This window comes from Acanthopagrus latus, chromosome 6 (genome assembly GCF_904848185.1).
Source record: "Acanthopagrus latus isolate v.2019 chromosome 6, fAcaLat1.1, whole genome shotgun sequence".
In the NCBI taxonomy this organism is placed as follows: domain Eukaryota; kingdom Metazoa; phylum Chordata; class Actinopteri; order Spariformes; family Sparidae; genus Acanthopagrus; species Acanthopagrus latus.
In genome coordinates, this window is record NC_051044.1 from 24901189 (window position 1) to 24923678 (window position 22490).

The following is a 22490-nucleotide window of genomic DNA, read 5'->3' on the forward strand; positions in this document are numbered from 1 at the left end:
TTGTTGAAAATGTATACGTTTACCTCATCAAGTACACTCAATACTACATTCACTTCAAAGGAGGAGAAGAGCTCTCAGAGAGCAGTGAATTAAGCAAACGGATCTCATGTTGATGAGTACGTTTTATTTCCACATCTGATTATTATTCACACATGTTCATCAACAGCAAAATATCCACCAGTGTGTTGCAGAAACTGAAAGAATTATTTAAACATATTAAACACCTGATATATTTTCATATTTTTACTCTGGTATCATTAATTGGTGCTTTCATGATATTTCCTATTTGAATTCAACACTGTGGCGTACAAACAATCAAACACGTTCATCCTGAGCGCAGATGATCTTTGAGCTTTACAGGTTCTTGTGTGCCTTTGCCTCCTGCACATGGAGCCCAGGTCTGTCAGTCAGTACCCAAGGACAGCACACACACCCACACACATACTTTTTGTCCCTCCCCCCTGGGCAGAGAGCTGTTTTCTCAGCAGTGAAGTCAGTCACTGTTCAGTGGAAGTTTGATCATGTCTGGACTGCAGGGTGTTGGACTGCTGCTGCTGTGGGGCAGCGCCTGCCTCTGGCTGCCCGGCCTGACCAGGGGGGCTCTGATCATCTCCGGGACCAGCGAAGCTCTGCAGGTAACTTCACATACGGGCGTTTTTGTGCTCTCGTCTTAATTTGACTTACTAACTTCGCCAATATTAATTTTATTCTGATGGTGAAGGATTTAGCCAGGCTTTTCTTTTCATATGAATAATCTGCTTTATGTAGTCAGTGCTTAATTAAATGCTTTAACCATTACATCTCCTCTTTGTATGTACATATGTGACACTGAATGTAAAGTTCTTTTCTTTCAACATAGTTAATACTGTATTTTGCCAGCATTTTTTCCCTAATATCTTGGCGCTGTATTTGTGTTTCAGGAGACAGGAGGAGCTGCCAGATCACTTCAGGTATTAGACAGACTGTCCTTTCATGTTACGGTGAAAGTACTGTTAAATAACTTGCATCTGCCTGCTTGTACATTTATGGCCAACTTGTGTTCATTGCCGAACAACACCATTCATTACCAGTTACTGAATGTAAAATCCTCCTGAAATAAAATAAATAAAGGTGTATTCGGAGTACGGAGGGATACTTAAGAAATGTCTTCCCATACAGTCACTAATTACCCCGTAAAAATGTAGTCAGTGAGTGTCACAATATGAAAGTAATGTAACTTGATTACTTTCCATCACATCTGGATTACTTCAGTATCAAAAATTGCTCTGCTCAGTCTTAAATTGAGATCTTCCAAGTCTTGAAAGAATGTCATCGTCTTTTTATCTGTTGTTTGTTACAGAAAAGAAGTACCAACGAGCTCACGGTGAGGAAATAACCTTTCTAATATCTCTTGTGATGATAATGAGGAATCAATTCGATTGATCTGGTGCAGCAACTCTACATGAAGATCAGCAAAAACACACACACACACACACACACACACACACACACACACACACACACACACACACACGATGGATAGTAAAAAAAAAACCAAAAAAACAAAAAACATTCATTATTATATTACCTACTTCAACATATTAATCACCAAACAAACGACTGAAATGCCTATAAACTGGGAAAACATTTTTAAAATTGGTGATTAATGTGTAGATAGATGCATAATTATAGAAGACAACAAGCTAGAGACTATATGTAGGGTGTACAAAAGCATAGAAAATGACCTGTGTGGATTTGAGAAGTTGGATATCAGAGGGAATAAGGAGCGGAATAAGGAGAACTGAAGTGACTGCAGAAGAGTATAGTTTTCAGATTCTCACACTATTCCTGTACACAGCACCCAGGCTGACACCCAGTCTGTCTCATCACAACACTCCCAAAGTGGAGGAACTGACATAATGTCTTTTTCAACATTCTTCCAAGCTGTTACAGTTTTCTTTGGCACCAGTCAGGCAGGACAGCGCACTATGGACAGGACCCAGCTGCAAAACACGATTCGGTCTGAAATTAAATAACAGATCTCACACTGATTCATCTCTCTCAGGTGGAGGTGTACAGCGTGACGGTGGACTGCACCGTGACGTCTCGTTTCGCCCACACCGTCATGACCTCCAAGGCTCTGAACAAAGCGAACAAATCGCAGGAAATCTTCTTCGAAGTAGAGCTGCCCAAGACCGCCTTCATCAGCAACTTCAGCATGTCAGTCTGTCTCCACTCTGATCTCCACATTCCCACTTGCATCATGACTGTTTGTGTGTGACAGCGTTAATCCCTGCTTTCTTTGCCAGATTTTTCTTAATAATACTGTTAGCGCGGTTTCCTGAAGTTGCATCACAATGTTTTGCATCTTTGTTCCTCGCAGGGAAATTGAAGGTCAGGTGTACATTGGGGAGGTGAAGGAGAAAGAGAAAGCTAAGAAACAGTATGAGAAGGCCGTTTCCTCTGGACAGACTGCTGGACTGGTCAAGTGAGTAGATCAAGAGGAAAAATATATAAACCTAGTATTGTGAGCGTGTTCAAAGGTCAATACTGTACCTCTAGGTTTCAATCTTTCCATTAGAGGCCGTCAGTAATATCTGTGTTATACCACAGGGCTTCTGGAAGAAAGATGGAGAAGTTTTCAGTGTCTGTCAACATTGCAGCCAAAAGTAACGTGACTTTCGTTCTGACCTACGAGGAGCTCCTACAGAGGAAACTGGGCCAGTATGAGATTCTGACCCGAGTCAAACCCAAACAGCCAGTGCAGGACTTTCAGGTGACTCCATATTCATGCACCAGTTCTGTAGGCTCTTGCTGATTTCAGGAAGATTATCTAAATGAGTTGCTCATCTTGCAAATAATCGCGTGTTTGTGTGTTTTTCGCCTGTGTGGAGACAGATTGTGACGAACATCTATGAGCCTCAGGGGATTGCTTTTGTTGAAACCCATGCAAACTTCCTCTCCAATGAACTGCTCCCTCTGGTGGAGAAAACTGTCACGGACAAAAAGGTACATGACAAAACCGGCCTTGTAAGAAGCTGTTTCTGATTGTCTGTCTTGTCTTGTTTCCAAATCCCAACCCTTTTTCGATTCTTCATAATGCTCCTCGTCTCACTTCCTTTTTCTGCAATAAAATCGCTAACCCAAGAATTAAGTGTATGCTAAACTGATGATGTTGCATCCCACTGTCAGGCACACATCTCTTTCTCACCAACTCTGGACCAGCAGAGGAAGTGTCGAGGCTGTGATGAAACAATCATCGACGGAGATTTTATCATCAAGTATGACGTGAACCGAGCACACGGCCTCGGGGACATTCAGGTCACCAAATAAATTCCAACAGATTTACTTTCATGTTGAGTTTAAAATAAAATTAAGGAATATGTGGTGAGATTGCCCAACAACATGAAATGCAGTACACATTTTGCCTATTCATTCTTCATCACTGCTTGCTATGATTTACTTCCTTTCAGATTGTGAACGGATACTTTGTGCACTTCTTTGCCCCTCCGGACCTGCCCAGAGTCCCGAAGAATGTGGTGTTTGTAATTGACAGGAGTGGATCAATGAGTGGACACAAGATGCACCAGGTGAGAGGATGTGAAGACTGTTAAAACTGCTGTGTTTGTTTCATCGCGTCATTGTTTGAGCTAACTTCCCTCCCATTTTGCAGTTTGCAATCCCCTCCCTCCTCTCTACATGACCACACATGGTGCATGATCACAAGCAGGCAGGGACGCCTCTCTCTCTGGAGTTCTCTGTCCTGATTGGATGAAATGACATGACTTCATGAGAGCGATGGACTGCATTAAGAAACTCTTCTTGTGTCTGATTCTCTACACTGATAAACACATTTGGACCTCTGACCTTGTAACTCTTCCCAGACACGAGAGGCTCTGCAGGCCATCCTGAAAGACCTCCACGAGGAAGACCACTTTGCCCTCATCCCGTTTGATCATTCTACTGAGGTCTGGCGGGAATCGCTCACCAAAGCGACCAAAGAAAACTTGTCTGAAGCTTTAAGCTACGTCAGCAATATATACAGCAGAGGATGTAAGTGCTGCTATAAAATACTCAATGTTCATGCACAGTTGATAATCGATTCATAATCAATTCTAGAATTTCAGTTGATAAATAAATAATTAATGGATGTAAGATTAAAATTCATGTCCGATGTTACTAAATAGATCTGTCTCGTACACTTCAGGAATATAGTGATGTGTAACAGGTAAATTAACACATGAGTTTAAAAGGGTCGCGGCAACTAGTGTACTAAATTTCATCAGGAGTTGATTTTCTCCCTAAGCTCTGTTTAAATTGTTGTGTTATGAAGAGAGATTATATAGATTAGGTTAACGGAAAAAACAATTGAATTGACAATTGAAGTGTTTGTCTTTATTTCCTGAATGATAGAAATATGCTCTCTTTTACATTAGTTCTGTTTTTCCTTTCTAGCAACCAATATCAATGATGCAATGTTGAGAGGCGTGAACATGCTGATCAAAGACAGGCAGGAGAAGAGGCTCCCGGAGAGGAGCATCGATATGATCATTTTACTGACTGATGGAAATCCAGATGGGGGTGAGCATGCAGAGTTTGTGCGTACAGAAGGATATACTGCATATCTAAGTGAGGGCAGTTTTGATACATGTTCAATTTCTGCATATTGTGTCTGTGCGTTTGAAGGAAAGGCCTCGCTCCCTGTAATCCAGAGGAATGTTCGCACTGCTACTGGAGGAAACATGACAGTGTTCTGTCTCGGATTTGGGAACGACGTGGATTACCCCTTCCTGGATGTGATGAGCAGAGAAAACAAAGGAATTGCCCGCAGAATTTTTGAGGGCTCAGATGCAACACTTCAACTTCAGGTGGAGGATCTGGGGCACTTTTTTGACTCAACAGTGAGATTTCTGTAAAAAGTCATATTCCTCCACAAGTATGTGATAACAATGTGTGTGTGCATTTATTCCAGGGTTTCTATGACGAGGTGGCCAGCCCTCTGCTTTTGGAGGTAGATCTGCGTTATCCTGACAATGCAGTGGACTTCCTGACCACCAATCACTTTAACCAGTTGTTCAACGGCTCAGAGATCGTAGTCGCCGGTCGGCTGACTGACAATGATTTGGATAACTTCCTGGTAGAAGTGTACGGCCAGGGGGTGAGGATAAAGAAATAGCAGACTTTAGAGACAGCACTGCAATGGAGAGAAGACACGTGTTTGTAAGTGTTTTCCTAAACCATTTCTTCTTCCCCTCCCTCTCTCTCTGTTGTAGTTTGAGGAGGACTTCAATGTGCAGGGTCAGGCCCGTGCTTTGGACTGGGACGTGATATACCCAGGAGAGGAGTACATCTTTGGGGATTTCACAGAGCGCCTGTGGGCCTACCTCACCATCCAGCAACTGCTGGACAAGAGGTTATTTTGATTTCATTTCACTCAAGCTGAGACATGAATGCCTTTAGCAAGGAAATCTTCTTAAAAGTCAAGAACTTTTAGCTGGTTATGAAACAGTTATACAGTTAGTATAAGTTTCAATTTAATGCTGATGCTTTTATGTGACCTACATAAAAGCAAAGGAGACTATCAGCGATTTTTTTTCTGAATAGTTCTTCTTAATGCCTGCTACCAGACTGGGTTCTGAAAATTAAAACCATTTTTTTTATCGAGGAAGTGCTGAGGAGGATTTAAAGCATCTCACAGCCTCTCATAGCTGCTCTGTAGTCAGATGGTATGGCAGCAGATATTTCAGAACAACTGGTAAATTACATGACATTTTATGTTGGCTTTGCTACCGACCTATGATATATAGGTTTCCTGGTAGTTTTCCAAATGCCAGTTTCATGTGCATTTTCTGTCTTGCAGCAAGACTGGCACCTCAGACGAGAAAGCCAACACCACAGCCAAGGCCCTGGACATGTCTCTGCTTTACAGCTTTGTCACCCCCCTCACCTCCATGGTTGTCACCAAGCCTGAAACAGAGGACGGTCCAGAAAGCCCTCTCATCGCTGACAAGCTGACAGAGGGTAAGGGAGGAAAGAGAGGGTTTAAAGGGCAGTAAAGCCGAGGCTATTCTGAAAACACCTGCAGTCAAGCCTCCAAAAATGAAACTTTTAGTGGTATATTCACAAGCAGTGCTCACTGATGAATTCATGACTTCAGCATATTATTTCTCTTTACCCGACTGCACCAGGAGAGGCTGTTGCTCGTGTTTCAGCTGTTGTTGAAATCAGTTGTTCTTTGTGTCTATCTCTTTTTTGACAGAGCAAAGACAACTGGCAGAAAGAACGGGTAAGACTCTTGTTTTTTTTTTTTTTACCCCATACAGTAGCATAAAAAAAGATTTCAGGGATGATTCCTTATATTTTCAACTTGAATATCGTATTTCCCTTTAAACAGCACATCGTTATATACCGTCGCAGGCACACCCAGTAATGAATTACCTGCCACCAACACAATATGGTAAGTACAAGCAATGCTACAAAAGGTGGACCACCATGTTTTTTGTTACACACTTTTCCGTACCCCTCAAGATGAACTGAATTGATTTGGCGGTCCCTTTTTATTGAGCACCATCATGTGTCCAATACCTTAGCATATGACTATGTGCTTGCAAAACTAATGACATCCACTCCAGCTGTACTTTGTTTTTAGTGTTTATTAGCAGATGCATATGCCAACGTGCTAAACTGAAATGGTGAAGGTGATAACTAAAACCCCTGTGAAACATTAGCGTGTTGTGAGCGTAGCTTGTGGAAGTGTTGTCATCAGCGCTGAGCCAATACTATGGGTGCATTCATAAAACTATTCTGATGCTCTTATCGTGTCCATTTTGTTTACCCATATATTCATACTGGTGTGTCTCCTGCAGTGGACGGAGATCCTCATTTCATGATAGAGCTTCCAGACAGAGAGGACGCTCTGTGCTTCAACATCAATGACAAACCAGGAACTATTTTTAACCTGGTCAGAGACCCAACATCAGGTGAGCTCTGAGTTCTCATTGTCAGCATGACTTTCTTACTGCTTGACAAGTATAAGATGCAACTCATGGTGTCCTTTAGATCCTTGTCTCAGCTACATACAGCATGTATACTCCTTGTTGACCAAGATTTTTGACCGTGCCAGCTTAACATTCCCTGATCTCCTAATCCCATGTTGTTTCCTCAGGTATTTTGGTCAATGGCCAGATCATCGGAGACAAGAAGATTCCCCCTGATGGTAAAATTAACACCTACTTTTGGCGTTTTGGCATCGTCCACAAGACTCTGGGGGTGAGGTTGGAGGTGACCACTGAGGACATCTGGGTGTTGCAGGATGGCAAGCAGGTGAAGCTCCTGTGGACTGATACAGCTGGTCTCAAAGGACCCAAGTGAGTGGCTGTACCATCATCTGTATCTCCTGCAGTCAAAGAGAACCATCCTTTAACATGAGTGATGAGAGATATAACATCTAGTTCAGGATGAATAATTAACATCTTCTCCTGCAGTGTGGATCTTCTCCTGACCAAGGATAGAAGCCTAACAGTTACACTGAGAGATTCAGTCAAGTTTGTCATCCTGCTGCACAAAGTGTGGAAGAGTCACCCGTACCACCGGGATTACTTGGGTTTCTACACCCTGGACAGCCACCTCTTGTCCCCATCTGTTCACGGCCTGCTAGGTACCACATGACACGCATGTCAAAGTGTTTCCTAAAGCACAATTTGATATTCATGCTCCTTTGTGTACCTTGTACTCTTCTTAATACACTTGGTAAATTATAATCGTGAAAATAAAAGATGCATACTGCAGTGCACAACCCAGGCAGAATGAAACCAGATGGGAGACAGACAAAGTTAGGAAGAAAGGGACACATCAAGTATCTGAAGAGGCAGGCAATTCTCTGTTGATTTGGTGAAGAGGAAATTGGACACACATTCATCAGGTGGCCAGAAACACAACTACAAAGGGCGCACCATCTCTATTGGATGTTTAAATAGGCAACATATAACTTACACCATTACCATGACTTAAGGTGATAACATGTCAACGTTTACCACTTGCTGTGCTCTACTCAAGTACCCCCAGTCACTGTGTCAGCCATTATTACAGCACAAACAGGATAAGATTTAATATTCTTTAAATAAAATGAATGACTTTACACTAAACCAAAACCAGATTTTAATAATTGCCTTTTGCCTCATTTTCACATATCTCTGTGTTCGTAGTAGAGGTCAGCTTATTGATCTGTTTGGCCGATCAATCTAAACTGATAAGACCTTTTACAAGCTATTGTTATCGGCTGAACTTGGCTCTGATTGTTGCCAGTGGCTACGCAGCCTCCCGACCGTGCGAGGGCGTACATCACCATTTTGCTTGGAAGGTTCAGTGGATCAGTCATCATTATTTCAGGGCCACTTCAGCTGAAAATGTCTAAATCATTTACCCTCTCCCTCTGAATCTAAAGCAAACAAACAGACACAGACAGGTAACTGCTGTACCTTAACGTTAGATGTGCAGCAGTCATACATGTGCAACAGATTTTAGTTATTGTTACATTTTTCAATGTAGACTAATGTTACACACATTACTGGTTAAAACGTCATTTAACTAATCACTTGGCAGACCAACCTCCTAAGGGATATTTCACCGTGCATTATCGGTCCTGTTTTTGTCTCAGTTATGCTGCATGCGCATATTTAAACAGAAAATTAGCTTCTCTTTCATGTTATCGGTGTTTTTTCTTTCCATCCATAAAAGAAAAATGCATTTCACAAGGGGCGTGTGTCTGTAGTTACGGACTCAAGAACAAACTGTGTGGAGATGAGACGTTAATCATCTTTCTTCATATAGTATAAATAGAGAGATACCTAAACATAAAGGACATGCAATCCTTCTGACCACTCACTATAATAGTAACTCAGATTATATCACTGCGCTTTGCAGTTATCACTAGTGTAGAGATACAGGGCCAGAATGTTCATATTTTAAAATTCTATTCACTTTAATTGGTGACTCGTCCTCCAGGTCAGTTCTACCATGGGATTGAATTTGAAGTGTCAGAGCTGCGTCCAGGTGAAGTCCCAGAGAAACCAGATGCCACCATGTTTGTGAAAGGACAGGAGCTCAATGTGACCAGGTACACTATGCGTCTCAGTCAAGAGTTTTCATGTTTTGTGAGTGCAAATGAATATGTGCTCTTAAAATATAACTTGACATGTCTACATGATATGTCTGTCTCCGTCCACAGAGGCTGGCAGAGAGACTTCAGGGGGGATGTGAAGAACGGAGAAAACATTCCCTGCTGGTTCATTCACAGTAATGGAACGGGGCTGCTCGATGGAACTTTTACAGATTACATTGTGTCAGGCCTTTTTAAGACTGTCTAAAAATAGGTCACACGTCGATGTCCACCATAGAATTGATCCAAATCACTCTCATACAATAAATATTCAAATCTGCCTGTAGGTACTCCATGAATACTCTAACATCATGCAGCCATGGGAAAGCAGGCTTCATTCGCAGCACTGTATGGACAATTTCACAGTTTTTCTATCAGTGTGATAGCTGGAATTATAAGAACTGGATGTAGAATCATCCCAAAATAGTGCTCAGAGAAAGCCTCAGCAATCACCTGTATGGAAATAAATGGGATACAGTTAGAAGATTGACTCAGTCCAGATTGACTAATTTCCTTTTTAGCTTTGCATCGTCTCAAATGTCAAAAAAGTCTGTTAATTCATGTTTTCATGTCTTTGCTTTGATTATTCTTAATTTTTCCCAAAGGCTGACACTTTGGACACATTTAAATGTTTGCTGATGTCAAGAACTACTCTGATGAAAAGCTGTGTAAGAGTTTGTGTGGAGTCCACTGTCGGGCCCCTGAGCCACATGATACTAAATAAACGATTGGTGACAAATTGGTGGAACGTTTCTTCATGTTCTAACAGTCCAGAAGGAAAAGTCCTCTAAAGACTGTGATTGTTGTTTTACCACAGAAACACTTTAACCAACATTAAAGAATGCCAAATTGCTGGTTCACACATTGTAGTGATGCAATCAACCTCATTCAACATATCAGCATGCGGAGAAGAAATAAATGCATTCTGGTAAAATCCCGCGATTTATGTAACCGTAAAACACGACTCACCCTTTGCATGCATACTGACATCAGTGGCAAGTTAGGACAAATTTAATCCCCCCCTAAACACACAAACACACACACACACACACACACACACACACACACACATATACACACACCAGTTTACGGGAAACCACATGTTGGCTCACATAAACATCACGCAGGAGTCGCAGAGGTTCCCTCCTTCTGCAGCACAAAGTGTGGGCGGAGTTCAACTGTTATGGGAAGACTAGATCCCCACATGCCTTGAATTCCCTCCACACTTTGTTTCCAGCCATGCTGAAGGAGAGGCTCTTCTGTTTCCCAGGCATGCCAGCGGTGTGGAGAGTCCTGCTGCTGTGGGTCTGCGTCTGCATCTGGCTTCCAGCTCAGGTCCATGGAGCTCTGGTCGTGTCCCGCAGAGATGCTTTGACACAGGTATTTCAGCTACACTGGCAGAACTTTCATATAAACGAATGCCCCTTTTGTTTTTGTGGTCAGCTGACAGCTCATTAGTGATCAGCCTATACACTGTTTATAAAAGTTGGCCAAAGTTCTGTTGATCTTTCCCATGAAAAATCTCCAGGCTTGCAGGATGGCGATGTGCTTTGCATGTCTGGCAGCAGCAATAGTGTTTTTCCCTGAAATGGGAATAAAAGAAGATCTGTGTAGAGGGTATGAATACAAAGGCTGTGCAGAAAAACAGGAAAGCTCCATAGAACATTAAATCCCAAAGCAATGGTGACCCAGTCATCTCTGGCAACACCAAAGCATTGAGAGCTGAGAAGAAATATCCTAACCTCTAAAGTCAGGTCCACTCTTGAGCACGACACCGAGTTTCAAGTCTTTTTTATTGTTTAGTAATTTTTTTTCAAATTTTATTCACAAATGTTCATTCATGCTGGAACTCATCCGGGCTCAGGCTGTCTCTTGTCAACAAAACTCCAAAGCAGATGCTGATGGAGCTGTTTCTCAATACGATCTAATGCTACCATTTGGAGATTTTCTTGGACAGGCCAAAATAAAACACAGCGGAGCCTCAAGTTCAACTCTGCAGTCAACAGCTTTGTTTTTCTCGGAGTCAAACACAAGTAGTAAGTTTGGTGTCATAGTAAGACACCAGTATGCAGTCTGTTCCTCCTTTACTCTTGCGGCCTCCCCGCCACCTACGCATCAGTTTGTTAAACTAACCCCGGCCTGTCATTTGAGGCCTTGCCATAAACCACTCCTCGACTTGTCGAGTAAATACAAATCCCAGTTCACCACTTCAGTACACTAGATTTTCTATAGGTTTACCACCAGGGCTGTTTCAGAATACTTCAAAATGTAGTTACTGAATACAAAGCACAAGACAAGATAAAAAGAGCTCCACTAATATTTATTTTTTCTCTCTTAAGCGTCTCAGAACTTTAATGCATAAAACCATGCACTTTGCATATTCAAATATGTCCAATCAAATTACCCTTACAGAAAAAGTACAGGTACAGGAGTACTGTTTGTATTTAACATGTGGTCACTTGGAGGACCTGGGTTGTGAAAAAGGGGCACCTGTACCCAAGATGTTCATCTTACACTTTCAATGTAGATAAAAAAGAATATAACCCACCAGTACCCACACCTCCTTCAGACTGCATAGACAGTAACTATAATCAAATTACACGTGTTTTTCAAGGTAATGTAATATTTGTAATCTGATTACATAATCCCATAATCAGTGATTAATCACAACCCCAGCCCAGTTTGCCACCTCCATCGTCTACCTGCTGCTGCCTGTTAATTCCTGTTGCCTCGTTTGACGTGTGACTTTTGCATCCGGCACTCTTTTCCCACGCCTGGTTTAAGTCCTACCTCCTGTTCTTGGTCCCACCTTGTTTTCAAGGCGTGTCACTGCAAAACTTGCTTGACAAACATGCTCCAAAAGTCGTTTCGTGAACCATAGAGGTGGAATGTAAAAAAAAAAGTTTTGAAGGAATGAATGCTGCAGATAGAGACATCTGAACCAATGCTGGTACAAATATGTTTGAAAATCTGTTTTTTGTTTTCATGCCAGGATGTTACATTTGATCATCATTAAGGGAAATGTCAAGTTTAGTTATGGCAAATAGTCAGACATTAGGCGCACATCACTTTCCAGTCTGGCCTGTCATTAATATTCATGCAGTCGTACGATGTTCTGTTCCAGGAGTCCAAAGATGCTTCGGACAGCAGGTCAATAAAGGTACAATTCTATACTGTCTTATGTGTGTTAAATATCAAACATGTTTGGTCCCTCTATTAGACAGAAAGAAATGTTTTGATTGTGAAAATAAATGCAATTTTTTATCTCTTTTTTCTACAGAAAAGAAGCACAAACTCTGCAAATGTAAGGGGAAAAATGTTTCTTCCTAACAGTGTATCATTGGCAGATTAATTGTGAAGCCTGGATGTCTTAATTCAACACACACAAGGCCATGGTGACGAGGACTGGTAGCTTTCTCCCTCACAGTAGCAGTATTGTTTTTGTTTGCAGAATCAAGTCCACATTTTCTTTAAACTTCATGGCTTCCAGATGGCACTCGCTCAGTTTTTTTCCTTCCTGGTGTCCACAGGCATGTATTTATTTTCTCTTTGCACGGGGACAATAAACAGGAAGTGGATCCTGGAAGTGATTTGTCCATCTGTCTTTTCTTCTATTCTGTTCAACAGCCACTAAAAGTTTCGTCTGACAGTGTGTTTGCAGAACAGTGACCTCTCTGTGTGTTGTGACATGAATCGTTTGGGGACATTTCTCATGACATCTGATCCAGAATTCAGTAGAGACAAAAACAGGCTGCCAGTCCTCTCAGCCATTGGTCACGCTTGCCTGATGTAATATGACACGTTTGACAGGTTTTAAAAATGTGTGATTTGTCAGCATTGCAGCCCCAATTTCTCTCCCCATGTCATCCTCTCAGATGGTGGAGGTGCACAGCGCGACGGTGGACTGCACCGTGACGTCTCGTTTCGCCCACACCGTCATGACCTCCAAGGCTCTGAACAAAGCGAACACCTCTCAGGAAATCTTCTTCGAAGTAGAGCTGCCCAAGACCGCCTTCATCAGCAACTTCAGCATGTCAGTCACAACTCGGTGCTCGTGACTGTGAGCACAGATCTCGTCTTTCTCTCTGTTTGACGAATGCCCTTGTGCCCCACAGGAGAATTGACGGTCAGGTGTACGTTGGTGAGGTGAAGGAGAAAGAGAAAGCAAAGAAAGAGTATGAGAAGGCCGTTTCCTCTGGACAGACTGCTGGACTGGTCAAGTATGTTGGACTTAATCACATACAGTATGTTGGTGGTGCAGCCATCACATTAAAGTCATACATGTCCATCATCACAGGGCTTCTGGAAGAAAGATGGAGAAGTTTTCAGTGTCTGTCAACATTGCAGCCAAAAGTAACGTGACTTTCGTTCTGACCTACGAGGAGCTCCTACAGAGGAAACTGGGCCAGTATGAGATTCTGACCCGAGTCAAACCCAAACAGCCGGTGCAGGACTTTCAGGTTGAACACACTCGCCTCTTTTACTCTTCTTCATAGAGACGCACTGGTCAGGCAGAGCTGAAAAACTGCTGGATTGAGCGTTTGTGAGGAATTTGTGTCTACATTATTGAGACTTTTATGTGGCAATGATTCCACACGTGATCTGCCTCTGTGATAATGTGTGCATTCGTGTGTGTGTGTGTGTGTGCGTGCGTGTGCGCGTGTGTGCATGTGTGTGTGGAGACAGATTGTGGCCGACATCTATGAGCCCCAAGGCATTGCTTTTGTTGACGCCACTGCAACATTCCTCACCAATGAGCTGCTCTCCTTGGTGGAGAAAACTGTCACAGACACAAAGGTAAAAAGATTTCTATCCATCTTCCGTTTAAAGGAGCAAATATGTAAGCTATGGCCAGAATTTGAGTTTAAAACATTCACACTCATCAAAACTGCCTTGAGTTTGAGCTGAGCCCGGTTGCATCACTTAGCTCACTGGCCAACTGAGCTACTTGCTGGCCAAACATAGCTACTGCAAAGCATATAGGAAGCGGTTATGCTGCCCCCACGTAGTTTTGGTGCTGCACTTTAAATTCTGGCCATTTATTTTAACTTTCTGATGTTTTTTTTTTTTCTTCGCTTGAAATGAATATCTTTTTTTCTCAGGCACACATCTCTTTCTCCCCAACTCTGGAGCAACAGAGGAAATGTCCAGGTTGCGAGGGCACCATAATTGACGGAGATTTTATCATCAAGTACGATGTGAAGCGAGAGGAGAGCCTCGGGGAAATTCAGGTCAGCGGCCAAGACTTTGCAGCAGCACATAAGACTTACCTGGAGCACAGTGTTATATTCTTCAACTGCCTCACATATGCTCTTGGAAAGGATTTACAACACTAATAAATTAACTCCACGCTCAACTATAGTAGTTTACTCCGCCTGAGTTGTATTTCAGTAGCTGTCTGAAGGTATGCATAGTCTTAATCAGATGCTGTTTTTCCCTTCAGATTGTGAACGGGTACTTTGTGCACTTCTTTGCCCCATCTGACCTGCCCAGAGTCCCAAAGAATGTGGTGTTTGTGATCGACAGGAGTGGATCAATGGCCGGTAGAAAGATTGCACAGGTTAATGAGTTTGTGTGTGGATAAGCTTTATACCATCTACATCACTGTATCTTCGTCTTCATGTGTGAATTTGGGAACTTTTGCAGACCCGGGATGCATTGAAGGCCATCCTGAGAGACCTCCACCAGGAAGACCACTTCGCTCTCATCCTGTTTGACAGTGACATCGTCACCTGGAGGGACTCTCTCACCAAGGCAACAAAGGAAAATGTGGCTCAAGCCATTGCCTATGTGACTAAACTGAAGGACAAAGGAGGTTAGAGGAGAACAAATTTATGCCCAATGTTTTGTGCACTTACTTATTCAGATGATGAGACATCCAAATTAAATATATGTGTTTTATAATTTGTCAAACAAGCGTTGAGATAATGAGAATCCAGGAAATAACTGCCTGACAAACTTGTGATATAGCTAACTAGCTAATCATCATGCTCACATTTTCTTTTTACAGACTAAACAAGATAAAGTGATAATCAGTGGATATTTAGACTATTGGACTGAGCCAAGCTATTATTTTCCTCCTGCTTCCCATTTTTATGCTCAGCTAAGATAACTGCATGATGGCTGCATCTCAAATGAGAGTGAAATCTTCTCAACTAGCTTATGGCAAGAAAGCATATTTTGCAAAATGTTGAACTTTTAAAGATCTTTAAAGCTTTAAATAACACTGAGGAACTGTTTGGCACTGATTCCCTCTATCTCAAGAAATGTTCATGTTTATCTGCTCTTTAATTCATGGCCTCTCAGCCACCAATATGAATGATGCTCTCCTGAGAGCAGTGAGGATGCTGGTGAGGGAAAGAGACGATGGTAACCTTCCACAGAGGAGTGCAGACATGATTATTTTACTGACCGATGGGATGCCAAACCATGGTGAGCTGTCACATTTTAAACATTGTAATATTTTGTTCTCAAAGGGCCAAAGTCACTTTATAATTCAAAGTTTTCAAGCTTCGTATCTTAGATAATCTTAGCGGTATGCCAAGTAGCTTCCTCTTTAAACTGTGAGGCTTTGCCCATACATAACACATGTACGCCTACATGTCCGTGCGATTGCAGGAGTGTCTGACCTCAAGAGGATCCAGGACAATGTGCGTTCTGCTATTGATGGGAAGATGTCTTTGTTCTGTCTTGGATTTGGTAATGATGTGGCTTACTCCTTCCTGGACGTGCTGAGCAGAGAAAACAAAGGACTGGCTCGCAGAATTTTTGAGGGTTCAGATGCAACTCTTCAACTTCAGGTAAAGGGAAAAAATACAGATTTACTCCAAAAAGATACGTATGCATGTGGGGTGATATTTATTTGCACTTCTCAGAACATTTGGTAAAAAAAAAAGTAATTGCATGATTTGATGTGTTTCTTTGTTGCAGGGTTTCTATGAGGAGGTGTCCAGCCCGCTGCTCTTGGAGGTGGACCTACGTTATCCTGACAACGCAGTGGACTTCTTGACCAAAAATCACTACAACCAGCTGTTCAACGGCTCAGAGATAGTGGTATCCGGTCAGCTGACAAACAACGACCCCGATAACTTCTTGGTGGAAGTGTTTGCCAAAGGGGTGAGAAATAAACTGCAATATCTAAATTAACATGGATAAAATGGCATCTAGTCATGGTGGTGAATAGACAATTATGTACTTGTGCTCACATGAGACATATCATTTGGCTGAATATTAAATGCTAAGAGGGATATTATGGTTGAATTGAGGTGAACTATTTTGACTTATTAGCTATTTGGCCCTGAGACACTATTTCCATACTGTCTCAGGGCCTTAGTGGGGATAAAATCAACACACCCTCACACCTAAATGACTGAAGAGGCCAACTGCTACAATGACCTGTCAGACCTTTGTCATGCGCTTGTATTTTTCTTAGGTTTAGCCAAGAAAACAACTTGGTCATTTTTAGTAAACATTGTTTGGGCTTGAAGAACTATATTACAGTTACGTAGCAGCCTCACTTCAGAGCGTATGTGCATTATGTACGTGACTTCAGTTATGTTATGCATGTGATGTGAACTACTTCACTCAGCTGAAACATCCCATCATTAACTCTTGGTTTCACCCTGGACACAGACAGTGGTCTTCTTCATGAAAGTCCTGTGCATTAGGGATCTGAGTCCATCACTTCTCAACAGCTATTACGTGGATTGCGATGAAATTTCACACATGGTTCCCAGGGGATGAGTTCTAATGGCTTTAGTGATCTCTTATCTTGTCATCAGGCTTCATTTGCCTGTAATACCTGTCATTTCATCTCTCCTCTTTCTTTAGCCTGAGGAGGACTTCTTGGTGCAGGGGAAGGCTCGTGTGGTAAACTTGGACTTGATCTACCCAGAAAAGGAGTACATCTTTGGGAATTTCTCCGAGCGTCTGTGGGCCTACCTCACTATCCAGCAGCTACTGGAGAACAGGTTTGATCTCCTGAATTGTGTTTGTCAGCTTTATTTTTTGCCATGAAGAAACAACCAACCAACTAACACCGCTTTCTTTTTTTATCTCATAGTGACATTGGGTCTCAGCAGGAAAAAGACAGCAGGACAGCCAAGGCCCTTGACATGTCCCTGCGATACAGCTTCGTCACCCCTCTCACCTCCATGTTGGTGAAAAAGCCTGAAACTGAGGATGGACCGAGCGGCCCTCTCATCGCGGATAAACTGACTGAGGGTAAAGGAAATGCAGCCAAGTCATTGTTATCTGTTAAACTGATCAGTACAATAAGTTTTCATTCTTGAGAAATTGTAGCACAAACCTGTTGAATCAGCAGGCCTAATGATACATGCTGCAAACATCCAACTAACTGTTTCACTGTTTCACAGACCAGCGACAGAAAGCAGAGAGACATGGCGGTAAAACGATTAATATTTTTTACTTCATTACATGACATACTTTATGAATCTCATTTTGGGCTGAAAACAACTTCACTGATGCATGCTTTCATCATTTTCGAAAACAGGAGCCTCTGGGTCACATGCTGCTAGACCCCATACTCCATCAAACAGTAAGCTTTTTCATAAATCATCATTTTTTATTATTATTCCTGACACTTTTTCTTAAATGTGTTTTTTGTATTTAATTTGTAAGAATGGGAAAAAAGTGAAGTGATCTGCTCAATTGAATATTAATTGACTAGTCTTTCATCTCAGATGTGTTGCACATTGTTACATTATTGACCTGTTGAGTGTTTTCTCACTGTTGCCCTGTTTCTCAGGCCCGATACGCAAAGCACAAATACGCAGGGGTACGAACATTTCTTTTTACTTATTTATATGACATACTTTAGGAATATCATTTTAAGCTGAACAGCTTAACTGATGTATGCTTTTATCATTTTTGGTAACAGGTTCCTCTCGGTCATCTTCAAATGGTACTGTAAGCTTTTTCACACAGCATTGGTATAACTGATACATAATTGTATCATATGCATGCTGCCATTTTATTGGTGGATAGAGTACTAGACTCTTCAAAAACAGGAAGAGCAGATGTTTTGCATTCTTCTTCCTAAATTCAACAGTTACTAGGGCAATATCATGTACCCTAATACGACGCCAGTAATAAACTGATGTGTTCAGTTTATTCTGCTTTGTTCATTTTCTATCAGTGCAGTTGTTATTAAATGAGACTGTTTTCTTTTAGATAATTTTATTTAATACTGAAGAATTGAGTAGGCTTTAAAACCGCTGCGCTCAGGGACGTTGCACACCACATAATGTTACTGCTGCTGCAGATTGTGTTTTAACATCATTTTAACACCCCTGTGACACTTGAGTTTGACTTTTATGAATGTTTTCTGTCTGACATACTTCCCAAATTCTTGTGCAGTGGACGGAGATCCTCATTTTATGATTGAGCTGCCAGAGAGAGATGACGCTCTGTGCTTTAACATCAACGACAAACCAGGAACCATTCTCAACCTGGTCAGAGACCCAAAATCAGGTCAGCCTGGAGTCTTTTTTTTTTTTTTTTCATTAATTTATTTTGCAGGAAAAGTGTGAAGAGACAACAAACTCAGGCCTGTCATCATTATTTTAGGCTTTGTGGTGAATGGCCAAATCATTGGCAAGAAGAAAGTTGTTCCTGATGGGAAAATTAACACCTACTTTGGCCGTTTTGGTATCATCCACGGGAAGCTCGGGGTGAGGCTGGAGGTGAGCACTCGGGACATCTCAGTCTTCTATGATGGCAAGCAGCTCAACCTGCTGTGGTCTGATGCAGTTTCTATCAAAGAAACCAAGTGAGTAATGCCTCTTTAAAAATATTCTTTACAATAATTGGACAACAACACATGTTTTAAACTGAAATGATTGAATAATTCAAATAGGTATTTTGTCATTTGTGTTTGGTTAAAAATGCTGTAAAAAAATAATTTAAACAAATTTACACAAGTTTACAAAGTTACACAATGAAGTAACAATAGTAAAAATACTAATTAAAGTTCTATTATTATACAGTAAAGTCCTATTAGGCTCTTTTTCAAGTCTAGACTTTTATTCTGGGAGTCTCCTTGAATAGGTATTTATGCTTTATTGTTTAAATAACACATTATTTTTCTAATACTGTCCATTGCCATTTTAGTGTCTCTTTAAGGCCTTAAACCTTATTTTATTCAAATTTTTTCAGCCACTGCTTTGCTAGGGGCACGACTTAGAATGATGACTTTATTTTGAGTCACAGATTCTACTACAGGCTGGGTGCATTTCTCTGTAGCCTGACCAATTTGATGGTTTCACAGTATTTATTAAGCTACCTGCTTTAGACTAAAAGAAGACATCGAAATCTCACTTTCTATCATTTTTGGGCCTTTTAAAAATAACAGAAATAAGCGTTATATGAGTAAATTAAATCAAACCTGATTAAACAGCAGGCTCAGAAAAAAGTCAAAATTAAAAACAAAAGTTCAAATCTGACCTAAGGATTTAGTTAAACTACACTTAAATCACATTTTACATGATATATCACAAAGAACCAAAATAATCACAAGTTTGCTGTCCTGCTGTCTCCTTCTCCAGTATGGACTTGAGCCTGACTAAGAACTGCAGCCTGACAGTGACACTTCGGCACTCCATTAAATTTGAGGTCATTAGACACACAAAGGTTTGGAAGAGACGCCGGGACCATCAAGACTACCTGGGTTTCTACACCCTGGACGGCCACCACCTGTCTGCTTCGGTTCATGGTCTGCTAGGTAGAGAAATTTTCTTATCACAATGCATTTAATGTGTAGCAATTTAATGCTCACACGCTCAGTTTTTGTTGATAAGTTAAAAGTTATCAAGCAAGCTGTTTTCCTCCAGGTCAATTCTACCACGGGGTTGAGTTTGAGGTGACAGACCTGCGTCCAGGTCCTCACCTGGAGAATGTAGATGCCACCATGTATGTGAAGGGACAAACGCTCAACGTGACCAGGTGCACATGCCTCTGAAGTTTAAACACACTTAATGTTTAATGTATCCATGGTGCAAAGAGCATTTCTTTTGGCAGGTACACACTTCATCATTGTGTTTTTGTATTTCTTCTGCAGGCACTGGCAGAAGGACTTCAGCAGCCGGGTGAAGGATGGAGAAAGTATTCCCTGCTGGTTTATCAATAATGATGGGGCAGGCCTTATCGATGGGAGAGCCTCAGATTACACTGTGTCAGGACTTTTTAAGACTGTTTTTTAAGTTGTAAAAATTCAAAATGTTAAATTGCACGAGGGCCATGTCACTGTGTGAGAGTGGTATGTCGTGAGATATGGCAGATTCTAGTAAGCTGCAGCGTGTCTTCATTCAAATTTACACACATGCGAAAACAAACATCTTAATAACCAGAATAATGTCATTTTTATGTAACAGCAATAGAAAATAACAGCTTAGGAATCAAAAATGACAGCTATATGTTTTGTGTATTTAACTGTGTGCAGTTTGCGAATGGTAAAGCAAAATGTGTGTTTACTGTTGACATAACATGGCAGGTAAAGCATTCCAATATTGGGCTGTTGTCAAACTAGAATTAGTTCTATCAAATGAATGCTTTGCTGTAAAGAATATTTGCTTTCTGTCAGAGCAGGAAGGAAACTGGATGATCTTTGAGTGCAAAACTTGGTGATAAATAGCGGTGCAGCGGTGGTTGTGCTTGGTGTCAAAGTTCAGTAATAAATCTCTAAATCATTTTTAGAGCATCATGGTATCACTACAAACATTCTAGGCCATTTCAAAGTGTCAGAGGTAAACATTCATTGTTTGCTAATGTTAATGTCTGATGTAAAGTACAGTTTGACCTCTGCTCGATGTGTTTCACAGCATTATACTGTATGTGTCAGTAATAAAAAGATGTAACTTCTTTTGCAGTCAATTACATAACAAGGTAGCAAATTATCTGTAGATTTGTTCATTTATTGTTTCAAGAACTGTATTTTTTTGTCAGTCATCTAAAAAAATGTCATGTCTCATATTCATATTTTGCAATATACATAATTTGATTATATAAAAGAAATATCACACAGGATTATGCACAATTCTCAATAATCTTCTTCCTCTCTGTGCATATATTTGTTATTGTGATTATTTCTGTTGATGTTTTAACTAAATTTAAAAATAACTCGTCCCTATTTGTAATTTGGAACTCTTCCAGGGCCCATGCAAACTTTTAATCACAACTCTGATCAACACACAAGACTAGCGTAAAGTAGTTCCCTAATGTTTTTTATTTCATAAACAGAAGGCAATGTAATTACACATCAGCTTATTATGGCCCTGCACTGGTTCACTTCCAGTTAGCACGGGTGAAGAGTTGGACAATAACTAGTGTCTATAATATACTGTGTAACTGTGGTGTCCCCAAAAAAGAGGCCTTGCACCACAGAGATAAATATTAACAAACATCACCCTGTGGATGTACATCTTGTGATTTCACGCTGTCTAAACAACATTAGATTCAAAGCCGATATATGTGAAAAAAGGTTTTAATGTGAGGTCAGAGTCATGCGTCAGTAGCGCAGTGGGTTGACTTGCTTGAGGCTTTGTGGTTGATGACCTACTGAAGCAGCCTTGTTCAGAGTCACAGAGATTGAACTCTGAGTGCTAATTCTATTGCTGGGTACCAGTATCTCTCTTTCTCTCCGACATCATAGTAGTGGCCAGATGTCTGTAAATAAAGCTGGCAACAACGCCAGCTCCATTTATAAAAACATGGTGAGAGCTGGTACCTTGAGGGCAAGGGTGGGTGCTTTTGACACGTTTACTTTAGCAAATGAAATATCCCCCCCCCCCCCCCAGAAATCAAGTGTTCCGACCGCTAGCTTATGTAGTTTTAGCAACCTCGGTAAAGACCGCATGAGAACATCACCATACTTCAGTAACAGTTGTAGGGAAGCCCTGCGAGTTGATTACCAAGTGCAGTAGAGTTCCGCAGCTCAAGGATGAAAATGCATGATTTTTACTCCATGGAAATGCAATCTAAGTTCATGTGTCTTACCTACCAGTTTATAACAGTTATTATCGAGAGCTGACAAGGAAAAGAATGGAACTGAGCATTTCTAACTGCACTTGGTAATCGACTCGTCGGGCTTCCCCACAATGAGCAAGTTACAGGAGGAGAGTGGTGAGCTGTGTTCTCTTTTCAGTAGAAATCCTGCAAAGCTAGCAGAGGTTTGATGCCTCAAACTGTGTGCTGGGACCCTGTTTGTGCTGTTGCTGAAGTTTGGTGCTGTTCAGAGCATTATTTGTGGCTATGAGTGGCTTTTTGATGGCGGTTTCTTGCTGGAGGCATAGACTGCAGTGTATTGTTACCATGCTGTCTTTTCTGAGGTTGCTAAAAC

The 22490-nt window shown here is 41.3% G+C and overlaps 2 protein-coding genes across 2 annotated transcripts; both read left to right on the top strand.

Annotated features, from left to right (window-relative positions):
* The first annotated feature begins 473 nt into the window (after nucleotides 1-473).
* Nucleotides 474-9879, top strand: LOC119020640 (inter-alpha-trypsin inhibitor heavy chain H3-like). The gene is made up of 22 exons (XM_037100132.1): nucleotides 474-635; nucleotides 921-950; nucleotides 1340-1363; nucleotides 2045-2199; nucleotides 2363-2467; nucleotides 2593-2755; nucleotides 2878-2988; nucleotides 3172-3300; nucleotides 3453-3569; nucleotides 3864-4032; nucleotides 4435-4560; nucleotides 4666-4847; nucleotides 4952-5137; nucleotides 5253-5392; nucleotides 5840-6000; nucleotides 6239-6265; nucleotides 6374-6436; nucleotides 6846-6959; nucleotides 7145-7346; nucleotides 7464-7636; nucleotides 8983-9094; nucleotides 9206-9879. The coding sequence occupies exons 1-22, from the start codon at nucleotides 522-524 to the stop codon at nucleotides 9342-9344; spliced, it is 2742 nt and encodes a 913-aa protein (XP_036956027.1). The 5' UTR covers nucleotides 474-521; the 3' UTR covers nucleotides 9345-9879.
* A 498-nt stretch (nucleotides 9880-10377) lies between these two features.
* On the top strand, nucleotides 10378-21178 carry LOC119021930 (inter-alpha-trypsin inhibitor heavy chain H3-like). The gene is made up of 24 exons (XM_037102534.1): nucleotides 10378-10516; nucleotides 12261-12296; nucleotides 12417-12440; nucleotides 13012-13169; nucleotides 13252-13356; nucleotides 13434-13596; nucleotides 13823-13933; nucleotides 14239-14367; nucleotides 14580-14696; nucleotides 14783-14951; nucleotides 15443-15568; nucleotides 15755-15936; nucleotides 16067-16252; nucleotides 16967-17106; nucleotides 17199-17359; nucleotides 17512-17541; nucleotides 17649-17693; nucleotides 17904-17933; nucleotides 18036-18059; nucleotides 18515-18628; nucleotides 18725-18926; nucleotides 19702-19877; nucleotides 19987-20098; nucleotides 20214-21178. The coding sequence occupies exons 1-24, from the start codon at nucleotides 10409-10411 to the stop codon at nucleotides 20353-20355; spliced, it is 2790 nt and encodes a 929-aa protein (XP_036958429.1). The 5' UTR covers nucleotides 10378-10408; the 3' UTR covers nucleotides 20356-21178.
* The last annotated feature ends 1312 nt before the right edge of the window (nucleotides 21179-22490 follow it).